General features: G+C 54.7%; 1 protein-coding gene across 5 annotated transcripts in view; it reads left to right on the top strand.

Annotated features, from left to right (window-relative positions):
- The first annotated feature begins 3,631 nt into the window (after positions 1 to 3,631).
- The window catches only part of JAK3 (Janus kinase 3), a 31,447-nt gene continuing 10,261 nt past the window's right edge, over positions 3,632 to 24,817 (top strand). For 2 of the 5 annotated variants that reach the window (XM_055104425.2, XM_034944865.3), the window contains exons 1-23: positions 3,632 to 3,755; positions 7,257 to 7,453; positions 7,787 to 7,910; positions 8,196 to 8,307; positions 8,515 to 8,660; positions 9,077 to 9,371; positions 9,920 to 10,042; positions 10,136 to 10,293; positions 11,344 to 11,455; positions 12,315 to 12,501; positions 13,582 to 13,709; positions 13,907 to 14,038; positions 14,745 to 14,829; positions 15,907 to 16,034; positions 16,742 to 16,874; positions 16,954 to 17,105; positions 17,236 to 17,386; positions 19,021 to 19,160; positions 19,242 to 19,431; positions 20,152 to 20,276; positions 20,550 to 20,722; positions 21,329 to 21,446; positions 21,731 to 21,841. In XM_055104425.2, coding sequence (XP_054960400.1) covers positions 3,640 to 3,755; positions 7,257 to 7,453; positions 7,787 to 7,910; positions 8,196 to 8,307; positions 8,515 to 8,660; positions 9,077 to 9,371; positions 9,920 to 10,042; positions 10,136 to 10,293; positions 11,344 to 11,455; positions 12,315 to 12,501; positions 13,582 to 13,709; positions 13,907 to 14,038; positions 14,745 to 14,829; positions 15,907 to 16,034; positions 16,742 to 16,874; positions 16,954 to 17,105; positions 17,236 to 17,386; positions 19,021 to 19,160; positions 19,242 to 19,431; positions 20,152 to 20,276; positions 20,550 to 20,722; positions 21,329 to 21,446; positions 21,731 to 21,841 — 3,336 coding nt within the window. In that variant the 5' untranslated portion in view covers positions 3,632 to 3,639. Of the gene's footprint in view, positions 3,756 to 7,256; positions 7,454 to 7,786; positions 7,911 to 8,195; positions 8,308 to 8,514; positions 8,661 to 9,076; positions 9,372 to 9,595; positions 9,641 to 9,919; positions 10,043 to 10,135; positions 10,294 to 11,343; positions 11,456 to 12,314; positions 12,502 to 12,537; positions 12,799 to 13,581; positions 13,710 to 13,906; positions 14,039 to 14,744; positions 14,830 to 15,906; positions 16,035 to 16,741; positions 16,875 to 16,953; positions 17,106 to 17,235; positions 17,387 to 19,020; positions 19,161 to 19,241; positions 19,432 to 20,151; positions 20,277 to 20,549; positions 20,723 to 21,328; positions 21,447 to 21,730; positions 21,842 to 24,817 lie in introns of those variants that run through there. The other 3 variants (XM_063600009.1, XM_055104427.2, XM_055104426.2) reach the window with 3 other exon arrangements.

The raw sequence follows: 24,817 nt of genomic DNA, 5'->3' as shown, positions 1-24,817 counted from the left end.
TAATCTCCAATTCCTGAGCTCAAATGATCCTTCCACGTTGACTTCCCAAAGTGCTCAGATTACAGGCATGAGCCACCGCGCCCAGCCCTGCCTCACTGTACTCTTAATTTTCATTTGGCAAGCGAAGCTGAGGAACTTTTTCTGGGTTTAAGAGCTATTTGTCCTCCATTTTCTGTGACTTCTGGATTCATATCCGCCTAAGTGGTTGGCATTTTCTTACTGCTTTCTAGATGTTACTTATTTAATGAGGATATTTTATCCATGAGTTCAATTTTGTTTCCAGTTACACTTTGATTGTATTTTATTCTTTGATTGTATTTATGGACTTCTTGTCAGCAGAAAAATGTGGGTGTTTGCATCACTGACGTGCCCCATTTTTCTCGGGCAAGTTCTGGGTTCTGTCCCCAGAACTTCCTTTTTTTTAAAAAAAAAGTATTTATTTATTTATTTATTTTTTTTTTTGATACGGAGTCTCGCTCTGTCGCCCAGGCTGGAGTGCAGTGGCGCGATCTCGGCTCACTGCAACCTCCGCCTCCCAGGTTCAAGTGATTCTCTTGCCTCAGCCTCCTGAGTAGCTGGGACTGCAGGCGCCCGCCACCACACCCAGCTGCGTTTTGTATTTTTAGTAGAAATGGGGTTTCACCAGGTTGGCAAGGCCGGTCTCGAACTCCTAACCTCAGGCGATCCGCCCGCCTCAGCCTCCCAAAGTGCTGGGATTATAGGCGTGAGCCACCGCGCCCGGCCAGAACTTCCTTTTAGAGCCTTCACATGCCCTTCTCTGGGGCTGAAGGTACCACTTTGATCCTCACCCCAATCTCCTCTTACTTATTCTCAAAATATTGCAGAAACCATCACACTGGAGGTAGCAGAGACCCAGAAACTCACTGTACTTCCGGAAAGCAGAGGCTTCAGTCTCAGGCCAAGGATGAGAACATAAGGTTGCATTCCTGTCTGCTGAAGCCACCCAGGAAGTGAAAGAAAACACTACAACTAAGCTTCTGCTTGGCACTTCCTGCCGCAGGTCAGCTGTGGCTCCACTAAGCTCCACTAAGCTGAGGACATAATCTATATCTCTATAGATATAGATATATCTATATCTCTTTCCCTTGACCCACGCGGCCCTACCCACGCCATCAAATGAGTCTCAGCCCCCCGTGTCCCTGACATCCTGCTCTTCTCAGGAACACTGTGAATTCGTGAAGCCTCCCGGCCTTTGCCTGGGCTGTTCTGCCTGCCAGAACTGCCCACACTCCCACATTCTCAGGTCACTCTCTGGCTAGTCCCACTTGTTGTTGGATTTCAGTATCAAAGCCACCTCCTCCAGGAAGCCCTCCCAGATCCAATCATCTCTCTTAGCAGACTGGTCCCAGGGGCAACTGATATAATTATTGGGCAATAGCTTGTTTATTGCCATCTCCCCTGCTGGACTGTCAGCTTCCCTGGATGGGGATTGGGTCTGCATTGTCCCCGATTCCCTGCACACAGGCTGTACCCAATAAGCATCTCTGGCTGATTGAACAGTTAAGATCAACAAAATACTTACCAAACCATTTTGTGTTAAGACTTGTGATGGTGATACAGAGATGAAAAGTCTTTTTTTTTTTTTGAGACAGTGTCTCACTCCCATTGCCCAGGCTGGAGTGCAGTGGCATGACCACAGCTAACTGCAGCCTCAACTTCCTGGGCTCAGGTGATCCTCCCACCTCAGCCTCCCCTAGTAGCTGGGACTACAGGCACATGCCACCACATCCAGCTTATTATTTTGTTGTTGTTGTTGTTGTATTTTTTGTAGAGACAGGGTTTCACCATGTTGCCCAGGCTGGTCTCGAACACCTGGGCTCAAGCCATCCTCCTGCCTCAGCCTCCCAAAGTGCTGGGATTACAGGTGTGAGCCACTGCTCTTGGCCACAACTTCTTAAATCTATTCCTTTTTTTTTTTTTTTTTTTTTTTTTTTTGAGACAGAGTATCGCTCCGTCGCCCAGGCTGGAGTGCGGTGGCACAATCTCAGCTCACTACAACCTCCGCCTGCCTCCTGGGTTCCAGTGATTCTGCTGCCTCAGCCTCCCAAGTAGCTGGGATTACAGGCGCATGCCACCACGCCCAGCTAATTTTTATATTTTTAGTAGAGATGGGGTTTCACCATGTTGGCCAGGCTGGTCTCGAACTCCTAGGCTCAAGCAATCTTCCCACCTGGGCCTTCCAAAGTGCTGGAATTACAGATGTGAGCCACTGCACCCGGTCACCACTTTGTCAGTCTATTCCTGAAGCTCTACTTCCGGGGCTCTGATCCTATTATCCTAAGAACACTGGCCCAAGTCTCTTTGCATTTGGATGCTGCCCGGGCCTTCTGCCTCTTCCATTTATAACAGCTCCTACTTCCAACACTCCTGTGGCTCCAGATTATGCTCCGGGCAAAACCCACCCTTCTCCCAAAGACCCTGATCCCCCTGTCCCCCCACGATCTTGCCCCTGTTGACCGCCCTGCAGTCCCCTTCCCCCTCATCTCACCCCTGCCCCTGGCCTCCTGACTGCTCTTCAAGCTGCTAAGATCACTGCCCTTTCAAGGTCTTTGCCCATCCTGTGCCCTCCTCCTGGAGCACCCTTTCCCTGGCCAGCTCCCTGTCCTGCCTCGGGTCCAAGTTCCAGTCTGTGCCTGTCCTGACACCCTGGCTTTCTTTGTTGTCTGCGATGATTTGGCTCCTTCATTTGCTCATTGTCTCAGCGCCAGATCACAAGTTCCAAGAGACCAGGCCGGATCCACCTGGTTTTTTAGGGCTGGGCCCAGGGCACCACAGGCAGAAATGGGTCATTATCTCTCCCTGAGTCTTTTCTTTTTTTTTTTAAACGAAGTCCCGCTCTGTTGCCAGGCTGGAGTGCAGTGGCGCCATCGTGTCTCACTGTAACATCTGCCTCCTAGATTCAAGCAATCCTCCCACCTCAGCCTCCTGAGTAGCTAGGATTACAGGCATCACCAGGCCTGGCTAATTTTCCTGTTTTTAGTAGAGACAGGGTTTCATCATGTTGGCCAGGCTGGTCTCAAACTCCTGACTTCAAGCGATCCGCCCGCCTCAGCCTCCCAAAGTGCTGCGATTACAGGCCACCACGCCTGGCTAATTTTTGTATTTTTAGTAGAGACGGAGTTTCGCCATGTTGGCTAGGCTGGTCTCAAACTCCTGACCTCAAGTGATCGCCCGCCTCAGCCTCCCAAAGTGCTGGGATGACAGGTGTGAGCCACTGCGCCCAGCGTCTCCCTGAGTCTTTAAGGGAGAAATACCTCAAAGAAGAACTTGACCTTCCTCTGAGGCAACTTCCCTGCTTCCCTCCTGGGCAAATCCAGCCAGGTTTCCTTCCCTGGGTGCAAAATTAGTTCCACTGGGTGCCCAACTCACACATGCTACCGATGGGTAAACTGAGGCAATAAGGGCCGGGCCAGAGCCCCACTTAACAAGTGGGTCTAGAGTCGGCTGAGCCCCTGGTGTGACCCAGACCCTTCTCTGTGCTATCATCAGTTCCTTTGGCTTAGGGGTCTCCAGCAGCCTGTCTGAACGGGGCGGCTGATGCAGAGGCTTCCGGAACTTTCTGCCCCTCCTTGCCCGCCTCCCCGCCCCCGGCTCCCGCAGGGCCCTGACTTTCGGTAAATGACAGTGGCTCAGGAAACCAAGGGGCCCACACAGGAAGGAGCCGAGTGGGACTTTCCTCTCGCTGCCTCCTGGCTCTGCCCTCCCTTCGAAGGTCCAGGGTCCCTGCCCGCTAGGTAAGAGCTGGCGATGCCGCAGGGCTCTGCCCAGACACTGGGGGAGGATGGTGGTGGCTGGGGATGGCTGGGCTGGGGCAGGGTGCTGCCAGGGCAAAGGCTAGCTCGCCTTCCAGGCCTCGGAGGAAAGCTGCGAGACAGACGTGAGCCGAGACTCGCATCCTCCGATCGCTCGCTTCTCTGGGCTTCGGCTTTGACTAAGGCCGGGAGATGCCTGCCTTGCGGCCCTGGAGGAGTCACTGCGCATGCGCGACGGGGGCTGCGGGGTTGGGGGGTGGGGAGGAGGGATTGGGGGGCGGAGTTCCCAGCCCCTACCCTCCAGGCCTTCCCGGTCCAGACACAGGGTACCCGACCATGCCAGGATGCAGAACGTTGAGGATTATAAACAGGGGATGCCGAGGCGGGAGGATAGCTTGAGGCCAGGAGTTCAAGGCCAGCCTGGGCAACATAGCCAGACCTCCATTTCTACAAACATTTTTAAAAAACCAAAAAAACTATGGCGTTTTCTGGGACCAAACATCACCTCTGACTTTTCATTTTTTTTTTTTTGTTCAATATTACAAAATAATAATATTTTGTTAAGATTTTTTTGTTGTTGTTTTGGAGATGGGGGTCTTGCTATGTTGTTCAGGCAGGTCTCTAACCCCTGGCCTCAAGCTTTCCTGCTGCCTCAGCCCCCTGAGTAGCTGGGATTGCAGTGGGGCGCCACTGCCACCGAAGCCTTATTTTAAACTCGACTGGGGCTGGGCACAGTGGCTCATGCCTTTAATCCCAACACTTTGGGAGGCTGAGGCCAGCGGATCACTGGAGGTCAGGAGTTCGAGATCAGCCTGGTCAACATGGTGAAACCCTATCTCTACTAAAAACACAAAAATTAGCCAGGCTTCGTGGTGGGTGCCTGTAATTCCAGCTACTCAGGAGGCTGAGGCAGGAGAATCGCTTGAACCTGGGAGGTGGAGTTTACAGTGAGCCGAGATCATGCCACGGCACTCCAGCCTGGGAGACAGAACAAGAATCCGTCCTCCCCCCACAAAAAAAAAAAAAAAAAAAAAAGGCTGGGCAATGTGGCTCACGTGTGTAATCGCAGCACTTTGGGAGGCCAAGGCAGGCGAATCACCTGAGGCCAGGAGTTTGAGACCAGCCTGCCCAACATGGTGAAACTCCGTCTCTACTAAAAATACAAAAATTAGCTGGGCGCTGTGGTGCGCGCCTGTAATCCCAGCCACTTGGGAAGCTGAGGCATGAGAATTGCTTGAACCCAGGAGGCAGAGGCTACAATGAGCCAAGATCGTGCGACTGCACTCCAGCCTGGGTGACAGTGCGAGACTCCGTCTCAAAAGAACAAACAAACAAACAAAAAAACTTGATTGGCTGATGTTGAGGGGACGATAGAGAGGCTATGGTGTGTGATTTTATTTCTATAAAGGGCAAAACTAGGCATCAATCTCTCTGTGGGAGAGATGGGGCTCCTCCAAGTTTCCTGGGACTAGGAATGTGCTCATTCTTGGTCTGGGCATCGGTGACATCAAAGTGTCCCTTTGGTAAGGTTCTTTCCCCCACAAAACTTCCCTTCCCACAGTAACCACCACACCGCTGTGCCAATTGCCCTTCCTGTTTGGTTTAACAGGCGTTTGTTGATCGCTTACCGGCACATCATCAAGAAATATAAAAATTAATGCACATTAATTGAGTTGACACTTTAGGCCTGGATTGCGCTCAGCAAACCACCTCAATGAGGATGCTGGGGAGTCAGCCCATTTCACAGCTGCGAAAGCTGAGTCCTAGGGGTCCTAGTCCTCTGATTGTCTTAAACCTCATTAGGCCGGGTGCAGTTTCTCACGCCGGTAATCCCAGCACTTTGGGAGTCCGAGGCAGGAGGATCACTCGAGGTCAGGAGTTCCAGACCAGCCTCGCCAACATGGTGAAACCCCGTCTCTACCAAAAATACAAAAATTAGCCGGGCATGGTGGCGTGCCCCTGTAATCCCAGCTACTTGGGAGGCTGAGGCAGGAGAATCACTTGAACCCAGGATGCAGAGTAAGCCGAGATTGTGCCACTGCACTCCAGCCTGGGCGACAGAGCTAGACTCTGTCTCAAAACAAAAACAAAAAAACCCTCATTAATGCCGCCCCACCCCAGCCACAGGGCATTATTTTGGATCATAGTTTTTGTATTGTGTTTTTTTCTAGAGATAAGGTCTTGCTGTGTCGCCCAGGCTGGAGTGCAGTGGTGTGATCATAGCTCAATGCAGCCTCAACTTGCAGAGCTGAAGGCATCCTCCTGCCTCAGCCTCCCAAGTAGCTAGGACTATGGGGGTGTGCCACCATGCCCTGCTAATTTTTTAGAGATGAGGTCTCAAAATCCTAGCCTCAAGTGATCCACCTGCCTCGGCCTGTCAAAGTGCTGGGATTACAAGGCTTTTTTTTCTTTTTGAGAGGAGGTCTCACTATATTGCCCAGTCTGGTTTCAAACTCCTGGTCTCGGCCAGGCACGGTGGCTCACACACGTAATCCAGCATTTTGGGAGGCTGAGGCAGGCTGATCACTTGAGGCCAGGAGTTTGAGATCAGTGAAACCCCATCTCTACTAAAAATACAAGAAAATTAGCTGGGCGTGGTGGTGCCCACCTGTAATCCCAGCTACTGGGGTGGCTGAGGCACGAGAATCTCTTGAACTTGGGAGGCGGAGGTTGCAGTGAGCTGAGATTGCGCCACTGCACTCCAGCCTGGGTGACAGCGCGAGACTCTGTCTCAAAAAAGCAAAAAACATAAAACAAACTCCTGGTCTCAAGCTATCCTTCCTTCTTGGCCTCCGGAAATGATGGGATTACAGACATGAGCCACTGCGCCCTGCTGGAACTTAGGTTTTTGTTTGTTTTTCCCAACATTTTCTTCAGATCTTCTTCATTCAGGTCAATTTGAGTGACCTCCTTTTTCTCCCCAATTTTTCTCAGGGGACTCGAAGCCCCACCCCTTGCCCCACCCAGCTGAGGGCCCTGAGTGCTGAGGTTTCTCAGGGCAAGTGAGCGAGCGGGTGGGAGGTGTTGTTGGGGGCTGGAAGCAGGGGGCCAGTTTCCTCCTGGGCCCATCCCAGGGAGGCTTTCCTTCTTTCTTTCTTTCTTTCTTTTTTTTTTTTTGAGACAGAGTCTGACTCTGTTGTCCAGGCTGGAGTGCAGTGGTGCAATCTTGGCTCACTGCAACCTCTGCCTCCCAGGTTCAAGTGATTGTCCTGCCTCAGCCTCCCGAGTTGCTGGGATTACAGGAACGCACCACCACACCCGGCTAAGTTTTGCACTTTTTAGAGGCAGGGTTTCGCCATGTTGGCCAGGCAGGTCTCAAACTCCTGACCTCAAGTGATCCTCCCGCCTCGGCCTCCCAAAATGCTGTGATTACAGGCATAAGCCACCGCACCTGGCCTCCAGCACTCCTTTCCATGCCCTCCCTGCTCAGAAGTCCAATCCCCTCTGACCAGGACTGAGGGGCTTTTTCTCTCTGTGCCCCAGGCAAGTTGCACTCATGGCACCTCCAAGTGAAGAGACGCCCCTGATCCCTCAGCGTTCATGCAGCCTCTTGTCCACGGAGGCTGGTGCCCTGCATGTGCTGCTGCCCGCTCGGGGCCCCGGGCCCCCCCAGCGCCTATCTTTCTCCTTTGGGGACCACTTGGCTGAGGACCTGTGCGTGCAGGCTGCCAAGGCCAGCGGTGAGTGCATCCCTAGTGGATCGGGCCAGAGGGAAGGATAGGGCTGTGTGGGGCCAAGATTGGAAGCTGGAATAGTTGCCTGCAGAAGTCAGCATTGGAGCTGGGGCTTTGGGGGATGAGCAGGAGTTTGGTAATGGAGAAGGGTGTGCAGGGTTGGCTTCTGAGGCAGAGGGAATGGCCTGTGCAGACGGAGAGGTGTGACGGCACATGAAGGGAACAGCTGGTCATACCTTGAGGTATGGAAGGATCTGGACGGTTGGGTATGATGCTGGCACTCCTGAAGGGCACAGATGGGGTGACTCAGGAGGGAGCTGATGGGACCATCCCCTGTAGGCATCCTGCCTGTGTACCACTCCCTCTTTGCTCTGGCCACGGAGGACCTGTCCTGCTGGTTCCCCCCGAGCCACATCTTCTCCGTGGAGGATGCCAGCACCCAAGTCCTGCTCTACAGGATTCGGTAGGAAGTGCCCCCCAGCCCCCAGGGATTGTACAATTTTATCATCTCCTTGCATTTCGAGGTGCCCACACCCCTGCCCCAGGGAGGTATGATCACTACCCATTTCTCAGATGAGGAAACAGACCAGAGAGGGTGGGTCACTTGCCCAAGGTCACACAGCAAGTTAAAGGTACAAGCTGGGCTCTGTGAGGCCTCCGCAGAATCTGTCCCTCGCCCCCACCATAATGTCACTCCTACTGAGGCTGGGTTGCACTTTCATCCCAGGGTTCTCTCCTCTCCTCACAGCTTTTACTTCCCCAATTGGTTTGGGCTGGAGAAGTGCCACCGCTTCGGGCTACGCAAGGATTTGGCCAGTGCTATCCTTGACCTGCCAGTCCTGGAGCACCTCTTTGCCCAGGTGGGGTTCTGCCTGGGGTTTGACCCAGGGGGTTGGGGGCCCAAGGGGCAACATCAGGGCTGGCATGCAATCAGGTGGGGCCTCGTCTGACCCTCCCTGTGGCAGTCCAGGGGTGGGGGTCAGCCCAGGATTGGGGGGGTCTGCAGGTTAACAACAGGGCTTGAAGTTGGGTGGCCTCAGCTGATGCCCCCTGTGGCGGCCCCCCAGCACCGCAGTGACCTGGTGAGTGGGCGCCTCCCCATGGGCCTCAGTCTCAAGGAGCAGGGTGAGTGTCTCAGCCTGGCCGTGTTGGACCTGGCCCGGATGGCGCGAGAGCAGGCCCAGCGGCCGGGAGAGCTGCTGAAGACTGTCAGGTGAGAGCCACCAGGCTGTGGGGACGGCCTCTGCTTGGGAGTGAGCAACGTGGGCTCCATCGGGGCTTTGCCGGGCTCCCACCATGGAGTTCTCCTGCAAGCTTTCAGGGTGTTCCTATGACCCAGGGCCTCCCACGAACCCAGCCCTCTCCACCCCCAGGCTCCAGCTGGACAGACACCTGACCTCCCCCAGCTAAAAGGCCTGTGGGGTCCCTGTCCGACCTGTGGGCGCCAATGGCCCTCCCCTACTCTGAGGTCCGGTCCTCATACCTGACCCTGAATGAGAGTCTGTGTGTGCCTGGTGCCCCAACTAGGGCCGCACCCCAGCCCCTGGGCTAAAGCCTGGGTTTGTGTGTGTCCCCGCGGGGACCCCTCCCGACGCTGAGGGCCGGCTCCCTCCCCTCCAACCCCTGCAGCTACAAGGCCTGCCTACCCCCAAGCCTGCGCGACCTGATCCAGGGCCTGAGCTTCGTGACGCGGAGGCGTATTCGGAGGACGGTGCGCAGAGCCCTGCGCCGCGTGGCCGCCTGCCAGGCAGACCGGCACTCGCTCATGGCCAAGTACATCATGGACCTGGAGCGGCTGGATCCAGCCGGGGCCGCCGAGACCTTCCACGTGGGCCTCCCTGGGGCCCTTGGTGGCCACGACGGGCTGGGGCTGCTCCGCGTGGCTGGTGACGGCGGCATCGCCTGGACCCAGGGAGAACAGGAGGTGAGGGCGGACTCCCCCGCTGGGCGGGGCCGTGGGGCGGGGCTCGGGGAGGGGCCGGAGAGTGGTAGGGGATGTGGGGCGGAGCCAAAACGAAAGACTTGGGGAAGTGGGGAGGCTTAATGAGGGGCGGGGCTTAGTGAGGGAGGAGACTGCGGGAGTGGGAGGGGCAAACTGAGTGAAGGGTTGGGCTGAGCGACCCGGGAATGAAAATGGGAGGGGTTGAGGAGTGGGTGGGTGGGCGCTGGAACGAGGCAAGACTAAGAGGCAGAGTGAGGCTCCGAGAGCTGGGAGGCTGCGAAGCGGGGCAGGGATCAAGGGGCGGGGTCCGGCAGAGAGAAGGAGGCGGGGATTGGCAGAGGGGGTGGGAGATGTTTGGGGATGGGTAGGGGAGGTGTTGAGAGGTTGGAGTTGATAGGAGGGGGCGCGGCTTGGAAGGGTTGAGTGGGAAAGGGATAGGGAGTGGATGATGTGGCTTGGGGGTGGGTTCATGGGCGTGGTTTGGCGGGGTCCGGCAGGGCCCCCACTTCGGTACTCCCCCTCCTTCCCAGGTCCTCCAGCCCTTCTGCGACTTTCCAGAAATCGTAGACATTAGCATCAAGCAGGCCCCGCGCGTTGGCCCGGCCGGAGAGCACCGCCTGGTCACTGTTACCAGGACAGACAACCAGATTTTAGTGGGTGCAGGATTCCCCTCCCCTCCAGCCTTACCCCGAGGGCGGGACCGGCACCCTCGGGTTTCACTGGGCTCTGACGCTTGTCCCTCGCAGGAGGCCGAGTTCCCAGGGCTGCCCGAGGCTCTGTCGTTCGTGGCGCTCGTGGACGGCTACTTCCGGCTGACCACGGACTCCCAGCACTTCTTCTGCAAGGAGGTGGCACCGCCGAGGCTGCTGGAGGAAGTGGCCGAGCAGTGCCACGGCCCCATCACGTAAGGACCTGTCCCCCATTCCCGGCCTCTGTGGCCACTCAGGGCCCCTCCCCTTCTCTATGCCTCAGTGTCCTCACCTTCCAGGAGCCCTGGACAGGGGTCAAGTTTTCAAACCACACCTGCCGCACAGTCAGCGCTCAGTGAAGCTGAAGTATTCCTTCTGCTTCACAGGGCGACCACTACTCTCTCTCTCTCTGACCCCAGGGCCATTTCCTGGAGATGGACAAGTCGCCCACCTTCACCTACAGCCTCTTGTTTAATCTCCCAGGAAGGGCCAGGCATAGTGGGGCACACCTGCAATCGCAGCGCTTTGAGGGGCCAAGGCGGGAGGATTGTTTGAACTCAGGAGTTGGAGACAAGTCTAGGCAACAGGAGAGACCCCATCTCTACAAAAAAAGAAAAAAAAATAGCTGGGTGTGGTGGTTGACCTGTAGTCCCAGCGACTCCGGAGGCTGAGGCAGGAGGATCACTTGAGCCCAGGAGTTGGAGGCTGCAGTGAGCTGAGATTGCACTCCAGCCTGGGCAACCAAGCAAGACCCTGTCTCTATTAAAACAAACAAACAAACAAACAAACAATCTCCCAGAAGAGGCCAAGACTTACAGCTGATTTTCTTTTTCTTTTTTTTTTTGAGACGGAGTCTGGCTCTGTCGCCCAGGCTGGAGTGCAGTGGCACGATCTCGGCTCAATGCAACCTCTGCTTCCCAGGGTCACGCCATTCTCCTGCCTCAGCCTCCCGAGTAGCTGGGACTACAGGTGCTCGCCACCGCGCCCGGCTAATTTTTTGTATTTTCAGTAGCGACGGGGTTTCACGGTGTTAGCCAGGATGGTGTTGATCTCCTGACCTTGTGATCCACCTGCCTCGGCCTCCCAAAGTGCTGGGATTACAGGCGTGAGCCACGGCGCCTGGCCCATGGCTGATTTTATAAATGGGGGGAGGGTGTCACCTGGCAAGGATCCCAGGGCTACAGAGGTACCTGAATTTGAGCCCAGGTCTCTCTGTCTTCTTCTGTCTCTGACTCCTCCCCATTCCCTCTCACCTTCCCCCACAGTCTGGACTTTGCCATCAACAAGCTCAAGACTGGGGGCTCACATCCTGGCTCCTATGTTCTCCGCCGCAGCCCCCAGGACTTTGACAGCTTCCTCCTCACTGTCTGTGTCCAGGTCGGTCTACTGCTAGGGTGGGTAGTGGAGGGCTGCCTGGAGGAGGTGACGTTTGAGTTGAGATTTAAAAGATCAGTCAGCATTTGGTTCCTGAAGAATAGGAGGGAAAAGACTCCCCCGGTGAACAGAACAGCATATTCAAAGGTCTAAAGACTGGAATGAGTTCATGGTGCTTTAGGAGGAAGGACTGAGGCTGGGCACGGTGGCTCACGCCTGTAATCCCAGCCTTCGGGAGGCCAAGGCAGGCAGATCACTTGAGGTCAGGAGTTCGAGACCAGCCTGGCCAACATAGTGAAACCCCGTCTCTACTAAAAATACAAAAATTAGCTGGGCATGGTGGCGCAAGCCTGTAATCCCAGCTACTCAGGAGGCTGAGGCAGGAGAATCACTTGAACCTGGGAGATGGAGATTGCAGTGAACAGAGTTCACGCTATTGCACTCCAGCTTGGGGCAACAGAGCGAGACTCTGTCTCAAAAAAAAAAAAAAAAGGCCGGGCACGGTGGCTCACGCCTGTAATCCCAGCACTTTGGGAGGCCGAGGTAGGCAGATCACGAGATCAAGAGATCGAAACCATCCTGGCCAAAATGGTGAAACCCTGTCTCTACTAAAAATATAAAACTTAGCTGGGCGTGGTAGTGGGCACCTGTAGTCCCAGCTACTTGGGAGGCTGAGGCAGGAGAATCGCTTGAACCTGGGAGGCGGAGGTTGCAGTGAGCCAAGGTCACGCCATTGTACTCCAGCCTGGGTGACAGAGCCAGACTCCGTCTCCAAAAAAAAAAAAAAGAGAGAAAAAAAAGGAAGAAGGACTGAGAGGGAGAGTGTCGCTCAGTCCCACTCAGGGGCCACTCTTCTTTGCAGACCCCCCTTGGTCCTGATTATAAGGGCTGCCTCATCCGGCGCAGCCCCACAGGAACCTTCCTTCTGGTTGGCCTCAGCCGACCCCACAGCAGTCTTCGAGAGCTCCTGGCAACCTGCTGGGATGGGGGGCTGCACGTAGATGGGGTGGCAGTGACCCTCACTTCCTGCTGTATCCCCAGACCCAAAGGTGAGCCCCTTCCTCCCCTGAAATGAGTGGCTGATCTGGGACCCTGGCTTTCTATGTCTGTGACAGCTCCTGTGTGGGTGGCAAGTGGCAGAAACTGCAGGTCAAGGTGGGTTAGGGAAGAAAAGGTGATTTGTTGGCTCAGGAAGTTAGAGATATATAACCTTCAGGTCTGGCTTGATCTAGGCACAGCTAGATGTGAGCCATGTCATCTGCACCTAGTCTCTCTCCAGCTCTCAGCTCTTCCTCTGGGTGAATTTCACTCCTGGACAAACCCCTCTGATGGGACAATTCTGAGATGTGAGTTCTTCTGAGTCTCCCAGAATCCCTGGTAGAACCGATCCCTGGTTGTCCACAGTGCCACTTGCTCATTAAAGCCCCCTGCAGGGCTCCTTCCTTCCTTGTCGCTCATCCCAAATCCCTATGGGGGCTTTCTGGATCTCCTTTCAAATAAACCATGTGCCAGCCAGGCACAGTGGCTCACGTCTGTAATACCAGCACTTCGGGAGGCTGAGGCAGATGGATCACTTGAGGTCAGGAGTTTGAGACCAGCGTGGCCAACATGGTGAAACTCCATCTCTACTAAAAATACAAAAATTAGCCGGGTGTGCTGGCACACTCCTGTAGTCCCAGCTACTTGGGAGGCTGAGGCAGGAGAATTACTTGAACCCAGGAGGCAGAGGTTGCAGTGAGCCGAGATCGCACCACTGCACTCCAGCCTGGGTGACAGAGTGAGACTCTGTCTCAAAAAAAAAAAAAAATTAGCCGGGCACGGTGGCACACACCTGTAGTCCCAGCTATTCGGGAGGCCGAGGCAGGAGAATCGCTTGAACCTGGGAGGTGGAGGTTGCAGTGAGCTGAGATCGCACCACTGCCCACCCAGCCTGGATGACAGAGTGAGACTCCGTCTCAACAGCAGCAGCAACAACAAAACAAAAACAACAACAAAAAGCCATGTGCCCTGAAGTCTTCATCTCAGGGTCGGCTTCTAGAGGGTACCTCAAACTAAGGCATGAGTTAGCTAACTCTTGGGGACTTTTCACCTCTGATTTCTGGTTTTTCTCCCTCATCCTCTCCCCATAGAAAAGTCCAACCTGATCGTGGTCCAGAGAGGTCACAGCCCACCCACATCATCCTTGGTTCAGCCCCAATCCCAATACCAGCTGAGTCAGATGACATTTCACAAGATCCCTGCTGACAGCCTGGAGTGGGTAAGAGGCCCTGGGAAATGAGGCGATACCTCAGTCTGGGGTCCAGAGACTCAGATGTGTGGCCTCAGGCATATGCTATACTTACCTTGCCTCGGTTTTCCCATCTGTAAAATGGGGCCAGCAGCTGTGTCTCGCTTGGGCTGGGATCCTGCAGGAACCCCCTCACTGGCCTCTTCTGCTGTCCCCTCACCATTCAGCATGAGAACCTGGGCCATGGGTCCTTCACCAAGATTTACCGGGGCTGTCGCCATGAGGTGGTGGATGGGGAGGCCCGAAAGACAGAGGTGCTGCTGAAGGTGATGGATGCCAAGCACAAGAACTGCATGGAGGTGAGAGCGATGGGGACCAGACTTTTGGAGTTGGGGCTGGCTGGAGAGGGGGTCGTGGATGCAGAGAAATTTAAAAACACACGGGGACCCGGGCGTGGTGGCTCATGCCTGTAATCCCAGCACTTTGGGAGGCTGAGGCAGGAGGATGGTTTGAAGCCAGGAGTTCAAGAACAGCCTAGGCAACATAGCGAGACCTCGTCTTGACAAAAAAATTTTAGGCCGGGCGCGGTGGCTCACGCCTGTAATCCCAGCACTTTGGGAGGCTGAGGCAGGCAGATCATCTGAGGTCGGGAGTTCGAGACCAGCCTGACCAACATGGAGAAACCCCATCTCTACTAAAAATACAAAATTAGCCGGGCATGGTGGTGCTTGCCTGTAATCCCAGCTACTCGGGAGGCTGAGGCAGGAGAATCGCTTGAACCTGGGAAGTGGAGGTTGCAGTGAGCCAAGATCGTGCCACTGCACTCCAGCCTGGGTGACAGAGGGAGACTCTGTCTCAAAAAAAAAAAAAAACCATAGATGATAGTGGGAACTTCTGTCCCGTATCAGAAAATCATGGTAGTGCTGTGTGCACCAATGGCAGACTCCAGGGCCAAAGGTGACCTGTGGCCAGGTGTTCCCCTAAGGCAGGTCTGTGAGCACAAAATTTGGGATTATTGGAGTGGAAGAAACCCACGCATCTTCTCTCCCTTCCCACCTTCCCCAGTCATTCCTGGAAGCAGCGAGCTTGATGAGCCAAGTGTCGTACCGGCATCTCGTGCTGCTCCACGGCGTGTGCATGGCTGGAGACAGTGAGAGCCCCCCACCCATCCACCCCACCCCTGCCTCACCCAAGTCCAGGCTGTTCTTCCCACCTCTGTTCTGAGCCGCTATATGACAGCACCAGCAACACACTGGGCCACCCTGGATGGGAGCCGTGTTCATTACCCTTTATTTATGTCTCTCCATCATCACTCCTTGGAAAGCGGCTCCAGGTTCCCCCCCATATCCAGCCCCAGAATGACCTGAAGTCAGACAAACCTGGCTTTCTAATCTCTGCAGCTTTGTACGGGTCACATAACCTTTCTGAGCCTTGGTTTCATTGGTTGGGAGTCCAGGATGGGCCAGGAGCTGGGGACAGAGCCTAGAATGTGACAGGCAGGGTGTGATGAGGTGTGAGGAGGGCAGCACGGAGCACTGTGGATGGTCAGAGAGGCTGCTGGGCCAGCCTGGGGGTTGGGCAATGCTTGTGGGAAGACAGAGATGCATTCTAACCTGGAAAGGTAAGGACAAGTGTGGATTAGGAAAGGAAGAGGGGTGTTCTAGGCAGAGGACACAGAACATGCAAAGGGTTAGAAGTGAGATACAGAGGCTGGGCATGGTGGCTCATGCCTGTAATTGAAAAGCCGAGGCGAGTGGATCACCTGAGATCAGGAGTTCAAGACCAGTCTGGCCAACATGGCAAGACCCCGTCTCTACTAAAAATACAAAATCAGCCGGGTGTGGTGGCATGCGCCTGTAGTTCCAGCTACTTAGGAGGCTGAGACAGGAGAATCGCTTGAACCCGGGAGGCAGAGGTTGCAGTAAGCCGAGATCACACCACTGCACTCCAGCCTGGGCAACAGAGTAAGACTCTGTCTCCAAAGAAAAAAGAAAAAAAAAAGTGAGATACAGATATAGACAGGGCTCAGCACCTTCCAGGCATTCCAGGCAAATCATTCAGAGATCAGGTGGGAGGAGAGGTGAGTACTGTATGAACAGAGGCAGCAGGGGAGGGAACAGACAGAGATGAGAGTTTGAGAGACCCTGAGAGCCAGGGTGTTGGCAGAACCTGCTCAACACAAGTGCAGTTCAGTCTCCCAACCCCGCCTCTCCCTGCTGCCAACCAGGCACCATGGTGCAGGAATTTGTACACCTGGGGGCCATAGACATGTATCTGCGAAAACGTGGCCACCTGGTGCCAGCCAGCTGGAAGCTGCAGGTGGTCAAACAGCTGGCCTACGCCCTCAACTATCTGGTGAGTGCTCCTCTGCCTGCTCCACCCTCCATTCCCAGGGAAGGCTTTCTCTGGGTGGAAGAGGAATTGGGAGTGGGCTCTGTAGTATGCATAGGAGTTTGGTAATGGTTCGAGGGGAGGGCATTTTAGGTTGAGGTTGTGAGAACACTAGAAGAGAACAAGTCATTCTTGGATGTCAGGGCGTGTAGTGAATGACGAGGCTGGGCAGGAAGAAAGGCTTCCTAGAAGAAGGAACATTGGAGATAGGGCCTTGAAAGTTGAGTAGAAGTTCATCAAGAGAAGAAAGGAAGGAAGGAATGTCAGGCTGAGGGAACAGCCTAGGCAAAGGCCTGCAGGCTAGATAGTGTGTTGCATCCCCTGGGGCCTATCAGGCAGTTCTGTTGGCAGGAGACCAGGGTGCAAGTGTGGAAGGGAAGTTCATTGGAAGCTTGAGCAAGGGCCTTGAATGCCAGGCTGAGGCACTTTCACTTTGTGTCAAAGGCACTGGGGAGTCACAGGATGGGGTGGTGTTTGAGAAGGGGAGGGACATAACCAGGTCAGTGTAGGGGGTGAACTAGAGGGGCAAGACAGGATGTCAGGAGTCAGGGACGATGCTGGAGCATGTCTGAGCAGTACCAAGTGGTTTTGAAGGATGTATAGGAGTTTGCCAAACAGACTTTTCATTCATCAAACCCTCCCGGGCATTTTCCTGTGCCTGGCCCCCTTAGGAGGACAAAGGCCTCCCCCATGGCAATGTCTCTGCCCGGAAGGTGCTCCTGGCTCGGGAGGGGGCTGATGGGAGCCCGCCCTTCATCAAGCTGAGTGACCCTGGGGTCAGCCCTGCTGTGTTAAGCCTGGAGAGTAAGTTCCTGGAGGTGGAGGAGGGAGGGGCTGAGCAGGGCAAGGAAGTGGATCCCTGATCCCACTTTCATTCCCTCAGTGCTCACCGACAGGATCCCCTGGGTGGCCCCCGAGTGTCTCCGGGAGGCCCAGACACTTAGCTTGGAAGCTGACAAGTGGGGCTTCGGCGCCACGGTCTGGGAAGTGTTTAGTGGCGTCACCATGCCCATCAGCGCCCTGGATCCTGCTAAGGTCAGAGCCCCTCACCTGGCATCGGTCTCCGAACCCCCACTTTGACAGAAGGGCAGACTGACATCCAGTCTAGGGAGATTGGGGTGGGTCTGTTGGGTTGGGGATTACTGACTGCTCCTCTCACCCTCAGAAACTCCAATTTTATGAGGACCGGCAGCAGCTGCCGGCCCCCAAGTGGACAGAGCTGGCCCTGCTGATTCAACAGTGCATGGCCTATGAGCCGGTCCAGAGGCCCTCCTTCCGAGCCGTCATTCGTGACCTCAATAGCCTCATCTCTTCAGGTGCCCGCTGGGACGGGTTGGGTGGGGAGGGCTGTGATGTCATATTGGGCCCAGTGGAAGGAGCGTGGTTTGCAGCAGGCCACGCCCTGTGTGTCTGGTGAGGTTGGAGGGGTTGGTGACTGTGACAGTCAGTGTGAGCTTCAACAGCTACTGTAACGAACAGTCCCCTCAGTTCAAGGTTCAACATGATGATATTTTATTTATTTATTTATTTTTGAGACAGAGTCTTGCTCTGTTGCCTAGGCTGGAGTGCAGTGGCACAATTTCGGCTCACTGCAACCTCTACCTCCTTGAACCTCTAGTTCAAGCGATTCTCCTGCCTCAGCCTCCTGAGTAGCTGGGATTACAGTGTGTGCCACCATGCCCAGCTAATTTTTGTATTTTTGGCAGATATGGGGTTTCACCATATTGGCTAGGCTGGTCTCGAACTCCTGACCTCAGGTGATCTGCCCGCCTCTACCTCCTAAAGTGCTGGGATTACGGGTGTGAGCCACCATGTCTGGTCTATTTCATTCTTTTAAAAAAATGTTTGGCTGGGCGCAGTGGCTCATGCCTATAGTTCCAGCTATAGGTAGGTGGATCGCTTGAGCCCAGGAGTTCAAGACCAGCCTGGGCAACATGGCAAAACTCCATCTCTACAAGCAAACAAACAAAAAATTAGCCAGGCATGGTGATGCATGCCTGTATGCATTTTTATTTTATTTTATTTTATATTTTTGAGACACTATCTCCCTCTGTCACCTAGGCTGGAGTGCAGTGGCGTGATCGTGGCTCACTGCAACCTCTGCCTCCCTGGTTCAAGCAATTCTCCCGCCTCAGACTCCCAAGTAGCTAGGATTACAAGGGTGTGCCACCAAACACGGCTAAATTTTTGTATTTTTTAGTAAAGACAGGGTTTTGCCATGTTAGCCGGGCTAGTCTTGAACTCCCGGTCTCAAAGAGATCCGTCCACCTCAGCCTCCCAGTGCTGGGATTACAGGCATGAGCCACCACACCAGGCTGGATTTTTTTTTTTTTTTTTCTGTGATGGGGTTTTGCTATGTTCCCCAGGCTGGTCTTGAATTACTGGCTCAAGCAATCCTCCTGCCTTAGTCTCCCAAATAGCTGGGATTACAGGCACACACAACCATGCCCAGTGTGATATATAGTCTTCATTCAATGAGGGTGTCCAGGCCCACAGGAACCTCTCACTTAGTGGCTGCACTCACCTCAGGCGTTGGGTCCCCGTTGGATCCTCTGCAGATAAAAGAGAGAGTGTGGAGGGCCCTGTATTAGGTTTCCATGGGTCAGGACTGGAGGGGCACCCAGCATATCTTGTCCATCAGCCTGAGCTCAGTCATGTGGCCACATTTCATAGCAGTGGAACTGGGGAAATGAGTTCTCATTATGTCCTCCATCTTTGTAGCCATGTGGAGTTGCACAGGGTGTGCACTGCACAAGGAGGCTTCCTTTGGCTGGGACGGAGTGGGAGACACCTTTTTCCAGTCTCCACAAGGTACCCTTTGGCTTGCAATGGCCCTGCCATAATGCACAGAGAGGGTCAATATGCAGATGGAGGTTGCACAGCAAGTCAACTCAGGAGTGGGGCCCAGGATGAGAGGTGCTGCTTACCACTGCCCATGCCCCCACCCCAGACTATGAGCTCCTCTCAGACCCCACACCTGGTGCCCTGGCACCTCGTGATGGGCTGTGGAATGGTGCCCAGCTCTATGCCTGCCAAGACCCCACGATCTTCGAGGAGAGACACCTCAAGTACATCTCACAGCTGGGCAAGGTAAGGTGGGCAGGGCCAGGGTGGGTTGGAGAGGGCAGGGCAGCATCCAGGTGCCTGGACATCAGTCCCGCTATCCCCCAGGGCAACTTTGGCAGTGTGGAGCTGTGCCGCTATGACCCGCTAGGCGACAATACAGGTGCCCTGGTGGCCGTGAAACAGCTGCAGCACAGCGGGCCAGACCAGCAGAGGGACTTTCAGCGGGAGATTCAGATCCTCAAAGCACTGCACAGTGATTTCATTGTCAAGTATCGTGGTGTCAGCTATGGCCCGGGTGAGCCAGCTCCCGGATGAGTGAACCAAGACGTATGGGTGCTTTTCAAAGTGCACATTCTTACCCTCCTGCCAGGCCACTTTAAGTAGGCTGGGAACGTGATTATTGATCCAGATTCACATGGGTTACAGGTTTGAATCCTGACTCTACCCCTTACCAGTTGTCAAACCTTAACTTTTCTGAGCCTCGGTTTCTCCAGCTGAAAAATGGGCCATTGTGATATTTACTTTGTTGTTGTTGTTGTTTGTTTGTTTTTTTGAGACAGAGTCTCGCTCTGTCACCCAGGCTGGAGGCAGTGGCTCAATCTAGGCTCACTGCAACCTCTGCCTTCCAAGTTCAAGTGATTCTCCTGCCTCAGCCTCCAGAGTAGCTGGGATTACAGGAGCGTGCCACCACACCTGGCTAATTTTTGTGTTTTTAGTGGAGATGGGTTTTCACCATGTTGGCCAGGCTGGTCTTGAACTCCTGACCTCAAGTGAGGCTTCCAAAGTGCTGGGATTACAGGCGTGAGCCACTGCACCTGGCCGTGATATATAAACACATCAATGTATGTTGTAGAAAGTACTCAAGAGATATTAGCAATGTGTCATTGTTGCGGTTCCCATATTACAGTCAGCAAAACTGAGGTCGAGAGGGACACAAGGTCCCACTGTGAAAGGGGGGAAGAATGGGGGGGCGAGCAGGGCTGGGCCGGGCTGTGACAGCTCCTGCCTTCACCAGGCCGCCAGAGCCTGCGGCTGGTCATGGAGTACCTGCCCAGCGGCTGCTTGCGCGACTTCCTGCAGCGGCACCGCGCGCGCCTCGATGCCAGCCGCCTCCTTCTCTATTCCTCGCAGATCTGCAAGGTGCGAGGGGGCGCCCCGGGACTTGTGGGGATTCAGCTGGCTCGGCCTGGGCAGGGGTCTGCTTGGAGGTCGCGGTGAAGGCTGAGGAGTGGTTTGGGGTCCAGGTCTCGGGGGTGGTGGGGTTGGCTTAGGGCTCAGGATCAGAACTTCAGTGGAGGATGGCTCGGGGGTAGGGTTATAGTTGGGGTCTGGGTTGGGGTGCCAGGTCACGCTTGGGGTACCTGCCGGATTATCCTGGGATCCTCTCTGCACGCTCACACCGCCCGCCCGCAGGGCATGGAGTACCTGGGCTCCCGCCGCTGCGTGCACCGCGACCTGGCCGCCCGAAACATCCTCGTGGAGAGCGAGGCACACGTCAAGATCGCTGACTTCGGCCTAGCTAAGCTGCTGCCGCTTGACAAAGACTACTACGTGGTCCGCGAGCCGGGCCAGAGCCCCATTTTCTGGTGGGGAACCCGCGCCTAGGCTCCGCCCCTACTCCCCACGGCTCTGGCTCCGCCCCCAGCCATGCCCCCGCCCCCTCCCGCTGCTTTGCTCCCCAGCCTTAGCCCCGCCCTTCCTCCGCTGCAGCTTTGGCCCCTCCCACTCCCCAGAGCCCCGCCCCCTCAACAGCACTGGCTCCTCTGTCTCCCGCTGCCCTGCTGTCAGCGGCCCCCAGCCTTAGCCCCGCCCTTCTCTCAGCTCTCGCCCCGCCCAAGCTTCAGAACCCCACCCCTCCAACACGCTGGCTCCGCCCCTCAGGGCTGGCCCCCTCTTAGTTCCGCCCTTCCCCCCGCCCAGTTCTGGCCCCTCCCCCTCCCACGGCTCTGGCCCCGCCCCATCTCCGCCCCTCCGTGCTGCCCCCGCCTCCTCCCCACAGCCTTAGCTCTTCCCAGGCACCTCCCAGGGCTGGAGAATCCACCTATCCCACAGCCAGGGAAACCAAGACCCTGGAGACGGGACTGACCTGCTCACAGTCCCCACCTACCCTGAGCAGTTCCCCATTCCAAGGCTGCCCCCCTCTTCCTGTCCTTTCTACACCCTCGCATCTCAAGACCTTGTCCCCTCTCCAGGTATGCCCCCGAATCCCTCTCGGACAACATCTTCTCTCGCCAGTCAGACGTCTGGAGCTTCGGGGTCGTCCTGTACGAGCTCTTCACCTACTGCGACAAAAGCTGCAGCCCCTCGGCCGTGAGTCGGCTTCCCAGGGCCCCCAGCCTTCTTCTCCCTCCACGCCCCTCGTGGCCAATCTCCAACCTGTCTGCGCCTGCGTCCCTCTTTAGCATGGGGTCACCTGGTCCCAGCATCATAGGCCCCAGTGGGGAGGACCCTTCCTCACCTTTCTGACCCCTTCACGGTGCAGGCAGCCCCTCCCCACTCCATCACAGATGGCCCCTACCCCCACCACGGGTGGCCCCTCCCCCTCCACCCACGGAGGCTCCTCCCCCACCACATGCGCTCCTCCTTGGCTCCAGGAGTTCCTGCGGATGATGGGATGTGAGCGGGATGTCCCCGCCCTCTGCCGCCTCTTGGAACTGCTGGAGGAGGGCCAGAGGCTGCCGGCGCCTCCTGCCTGCCCTGCTGAGGTGAGCGCCGCAGGGCTAGCCTCAGTTTCCCAGTCTGTAGATTGGGCCGGGGTCTCGGGCAAGCCAGCTGGCGCCTGAGTCTCTGTACTGAGAAGAAAGGCTAGAGTGTGAGGCCGATGAGGATCCTGGCCCCCACTTGGCTACTCTCTCACTGTGTGGCAAGTCAGAGCACTTTCAGAGCCTCAGTTTACCCTTTTCCAAAATGAGAATAGTAATGCCTTATAGGGTGAGGGAAGATCAGACTCCTGAACACCTGTGCCTATGAGGGCTCAGCTCAAAGCCGAGCACACAGTCGATGCTCTATGACGTTCATGGTTTTTTTTTTTTCTTTTTTCTTTTTTTTTTTATAGATGGGGGCTCACTCTGTTGCCCAGGCTGGGGCGCAATTATAGCTCACTGCAGCCTCCAACTCCTGAGCTCAAGTGATTCCCCTAGTTCAGTGTCTCTAGTAGCAGGGGCTACAGGTGTACACCACCACACTTGGCTAATTTAAAAATAATTTTTTAGAGATGGGAGCCTCACTATATTGCCCAGGCTGGTCTTGAACTCGTGGGCTCAAGCGATTCTCCTGCCTCAGCCTCCCAAAGTGCTGGGACTATAGGTGTACATCACCATGCCTGGCTAATTTAAAAATAATTTTGGCCAGGTGTGGTGGCTCACACCTGTAAACCCAGCACTTTTGAAGGCTGAGGCGGTCAGATCACCGGAGGTCAGGAGTTCGAGACTAGCCTGGCCAACATGGTGACACCCTGTCTCTACTAAAAATACAAAAATTACCCTTGTGTGGGTGCCTGTGATCTCAGCTACTTGGGAGGCTGAGGCAGGAGAATTGCTTGAACCTGGGAGGGGAAGATTTCAGTGAGCCAAGATCATGCCACTGCACTCCAGCCTGGGTGACAGAGCAAGATTCCATCTCAAAATAAATAAATAAATAAATAAATAAACAAACAAATAAAATAAAAATAATTTTTTTAAGAGACAAGGTCTCGCTATGTTGCCCAGGCTGGTCTTGAACTCCTGGGCTCAAGCGATCCTCCTGCCTTGGCCTCCCAAAGTGCTGAGATTTACAGGCATAAGCCACTGTGCCTGGCTAATTTTAAAAAAATTTTTAAAGAGATGGGGTCTCTCTGTGTTGCCTAGGCTGGTCTTGAGCTCGTGGGGTCAAGTGATCCTCCTGCTTCGGCCTCCCAAAGTGCTGGGATTACAGACGTGAGCCACCACATCCCACCCTCTCATGGTTTATAATCATATAATCATAACCTTTGTGGAAGTGTCTGACATGCAGTTGGTCATTGATAAATTAATTTGCTCAGGCCAAAAGCATTTATTGAGTGCCAACTGTGTGCCAGGACTTGTTGGGTGCTGAAGACCCTGTCCTCCCAGTAACTAGCAAAATCTGATAAGAACATTCTAGGCTGGGCGCGATGGCTCATGCCTATAATCCCAACACTTTGGGAGGCTGAGGCAGAAGGATCACTGGAGCCCAGGAGTTCAAGACCAGCCTGGGCAACATAGTGAGACCTTGTCTCTACAAACAATACAAGCAATAGCCGGTGTGGTGACATGCACCTGTGGTTTCAGCTACTAGGGAGGCTGAGGCAGGAGGATCACTGGAGCCCAGGAGGTTAAGGCTGCAGTGAGCCATTATTGTACCACTGCACTCCAGCCTGGACAACAGAGTGACACCCTGTCTCAAAACAAAACAAAACAAAACAAAACAAAAACAAAATTCTGGTAGTGATAAGTGCTTTGAAAGAGATGAACAGAGGGAAATGGTGGGGTGGGGGTGGTCAAAGAGGGCCTCTTACGGGGCCGACGCTGGAAGGAGGAGGAGCCTACCCATGAGTAAAGCTAGGAGAAGAAATTTCCAGTGGAGGACACGGAAGGGACAAAGGCCTTGGGGAGGTAATGAGCTGGGTGCCTTTAAGCACCAGTGCGATGGAGGCAGGTGTGACTGCCTGGAACAAATGAGGGAGGGAGGGATGGAGATGAGCGAAGGAGGGCATCAGGGAGAGGTGGTGTTTTTTTTTTTTGTTTTTTTTTTTTGAGACATGGTTTTGCTCTTGTTGCCCAGGCTGGAGTGCAATGGCGCAATCTCAGCTCACCACAACTTCCACCTCCCAGGTTCAAGCAATTCTCCTGCCTTAGACTCCCGAGTAGCTGGGATTACAGGCACACGCCACCTGTAATTTTTTTTTTTTTTTTTTTTTTTAGTTAAGATGGGGTTTCTCCATGTTGGTCAGGGTGGTCTCGAAAGGAGAAGTGTGTTGTAAAATCCATAGGGGCTGGGCGCGGTGGCTCACACCTGTAATCCCAGCCCTTTAGGAGGCCGAGGTGAGTGGATTACATGAGGTCAGGAGTTCAAGACCAGCCTGACCAACATGGTGAAACCCCGTCTCTACTAAAAATACAGACTTAGCCAGGTGTGGTGGTGTGTGCATATAATCCCAGCTACTTGGGAGGCTGAGGCAGGAGAATCGCTTGAACCCAGGAGGCAGAGATTGCAGTGAGCCAAGATCGCACCGCTGCATTCCAGCCTGAGCAACAAGAGCGAAACTTTATCTCAAATAAATAAATAAATAAGATCCATAGGGAGCCATGGGAGTTTTTGGAGCAGAGATGGGATGGAATTTAATTTGTGTTTTAAAACTGAATGGGTGTGGTGGCTCATGCCTATAATCCCAGCACTTTGGGAGGCCGCAACAGGTGGATCACATGAGGTCAGGAATTTGAGACCAACCTGGCCAACATGGTGAAACCCTGTCTCTACTAAAAATACAAAATTAGCCAGGTGTGGTGGCACATGCCTATAATCCCAGCTACTCAGGAGGCTGAGGCAGGATAATTGCTTGAACCCGGGAGGCGGAGGTTGCAGTGAGCCGAGATCATGCCATTGCACTCCAGCCTGGACAACAGAGCTAGACTCCGTCTCAAAAAAACAAAAACAAATACACTGAATGGGAGTTGTGTCCTTTG

Source organism: Pan paniscus, chromosome 20, assembly GCF_029289425.2.
Source record: "Pan paniscus chromosome 20, NHGRI_mPanPan1-v2.0_pri, whole genome shotgun sequence".
In the NCBI taxonomy this organism is placed as follows: domain Eukaryota; kingdom Metazoa; phylum Chordata; class Mammalia; order Primates; family Hominidae; genus Pan; species Pan paniscus.
This window is presented reverse-complemented; position numbering and strand designations above follow the sequence as displayed.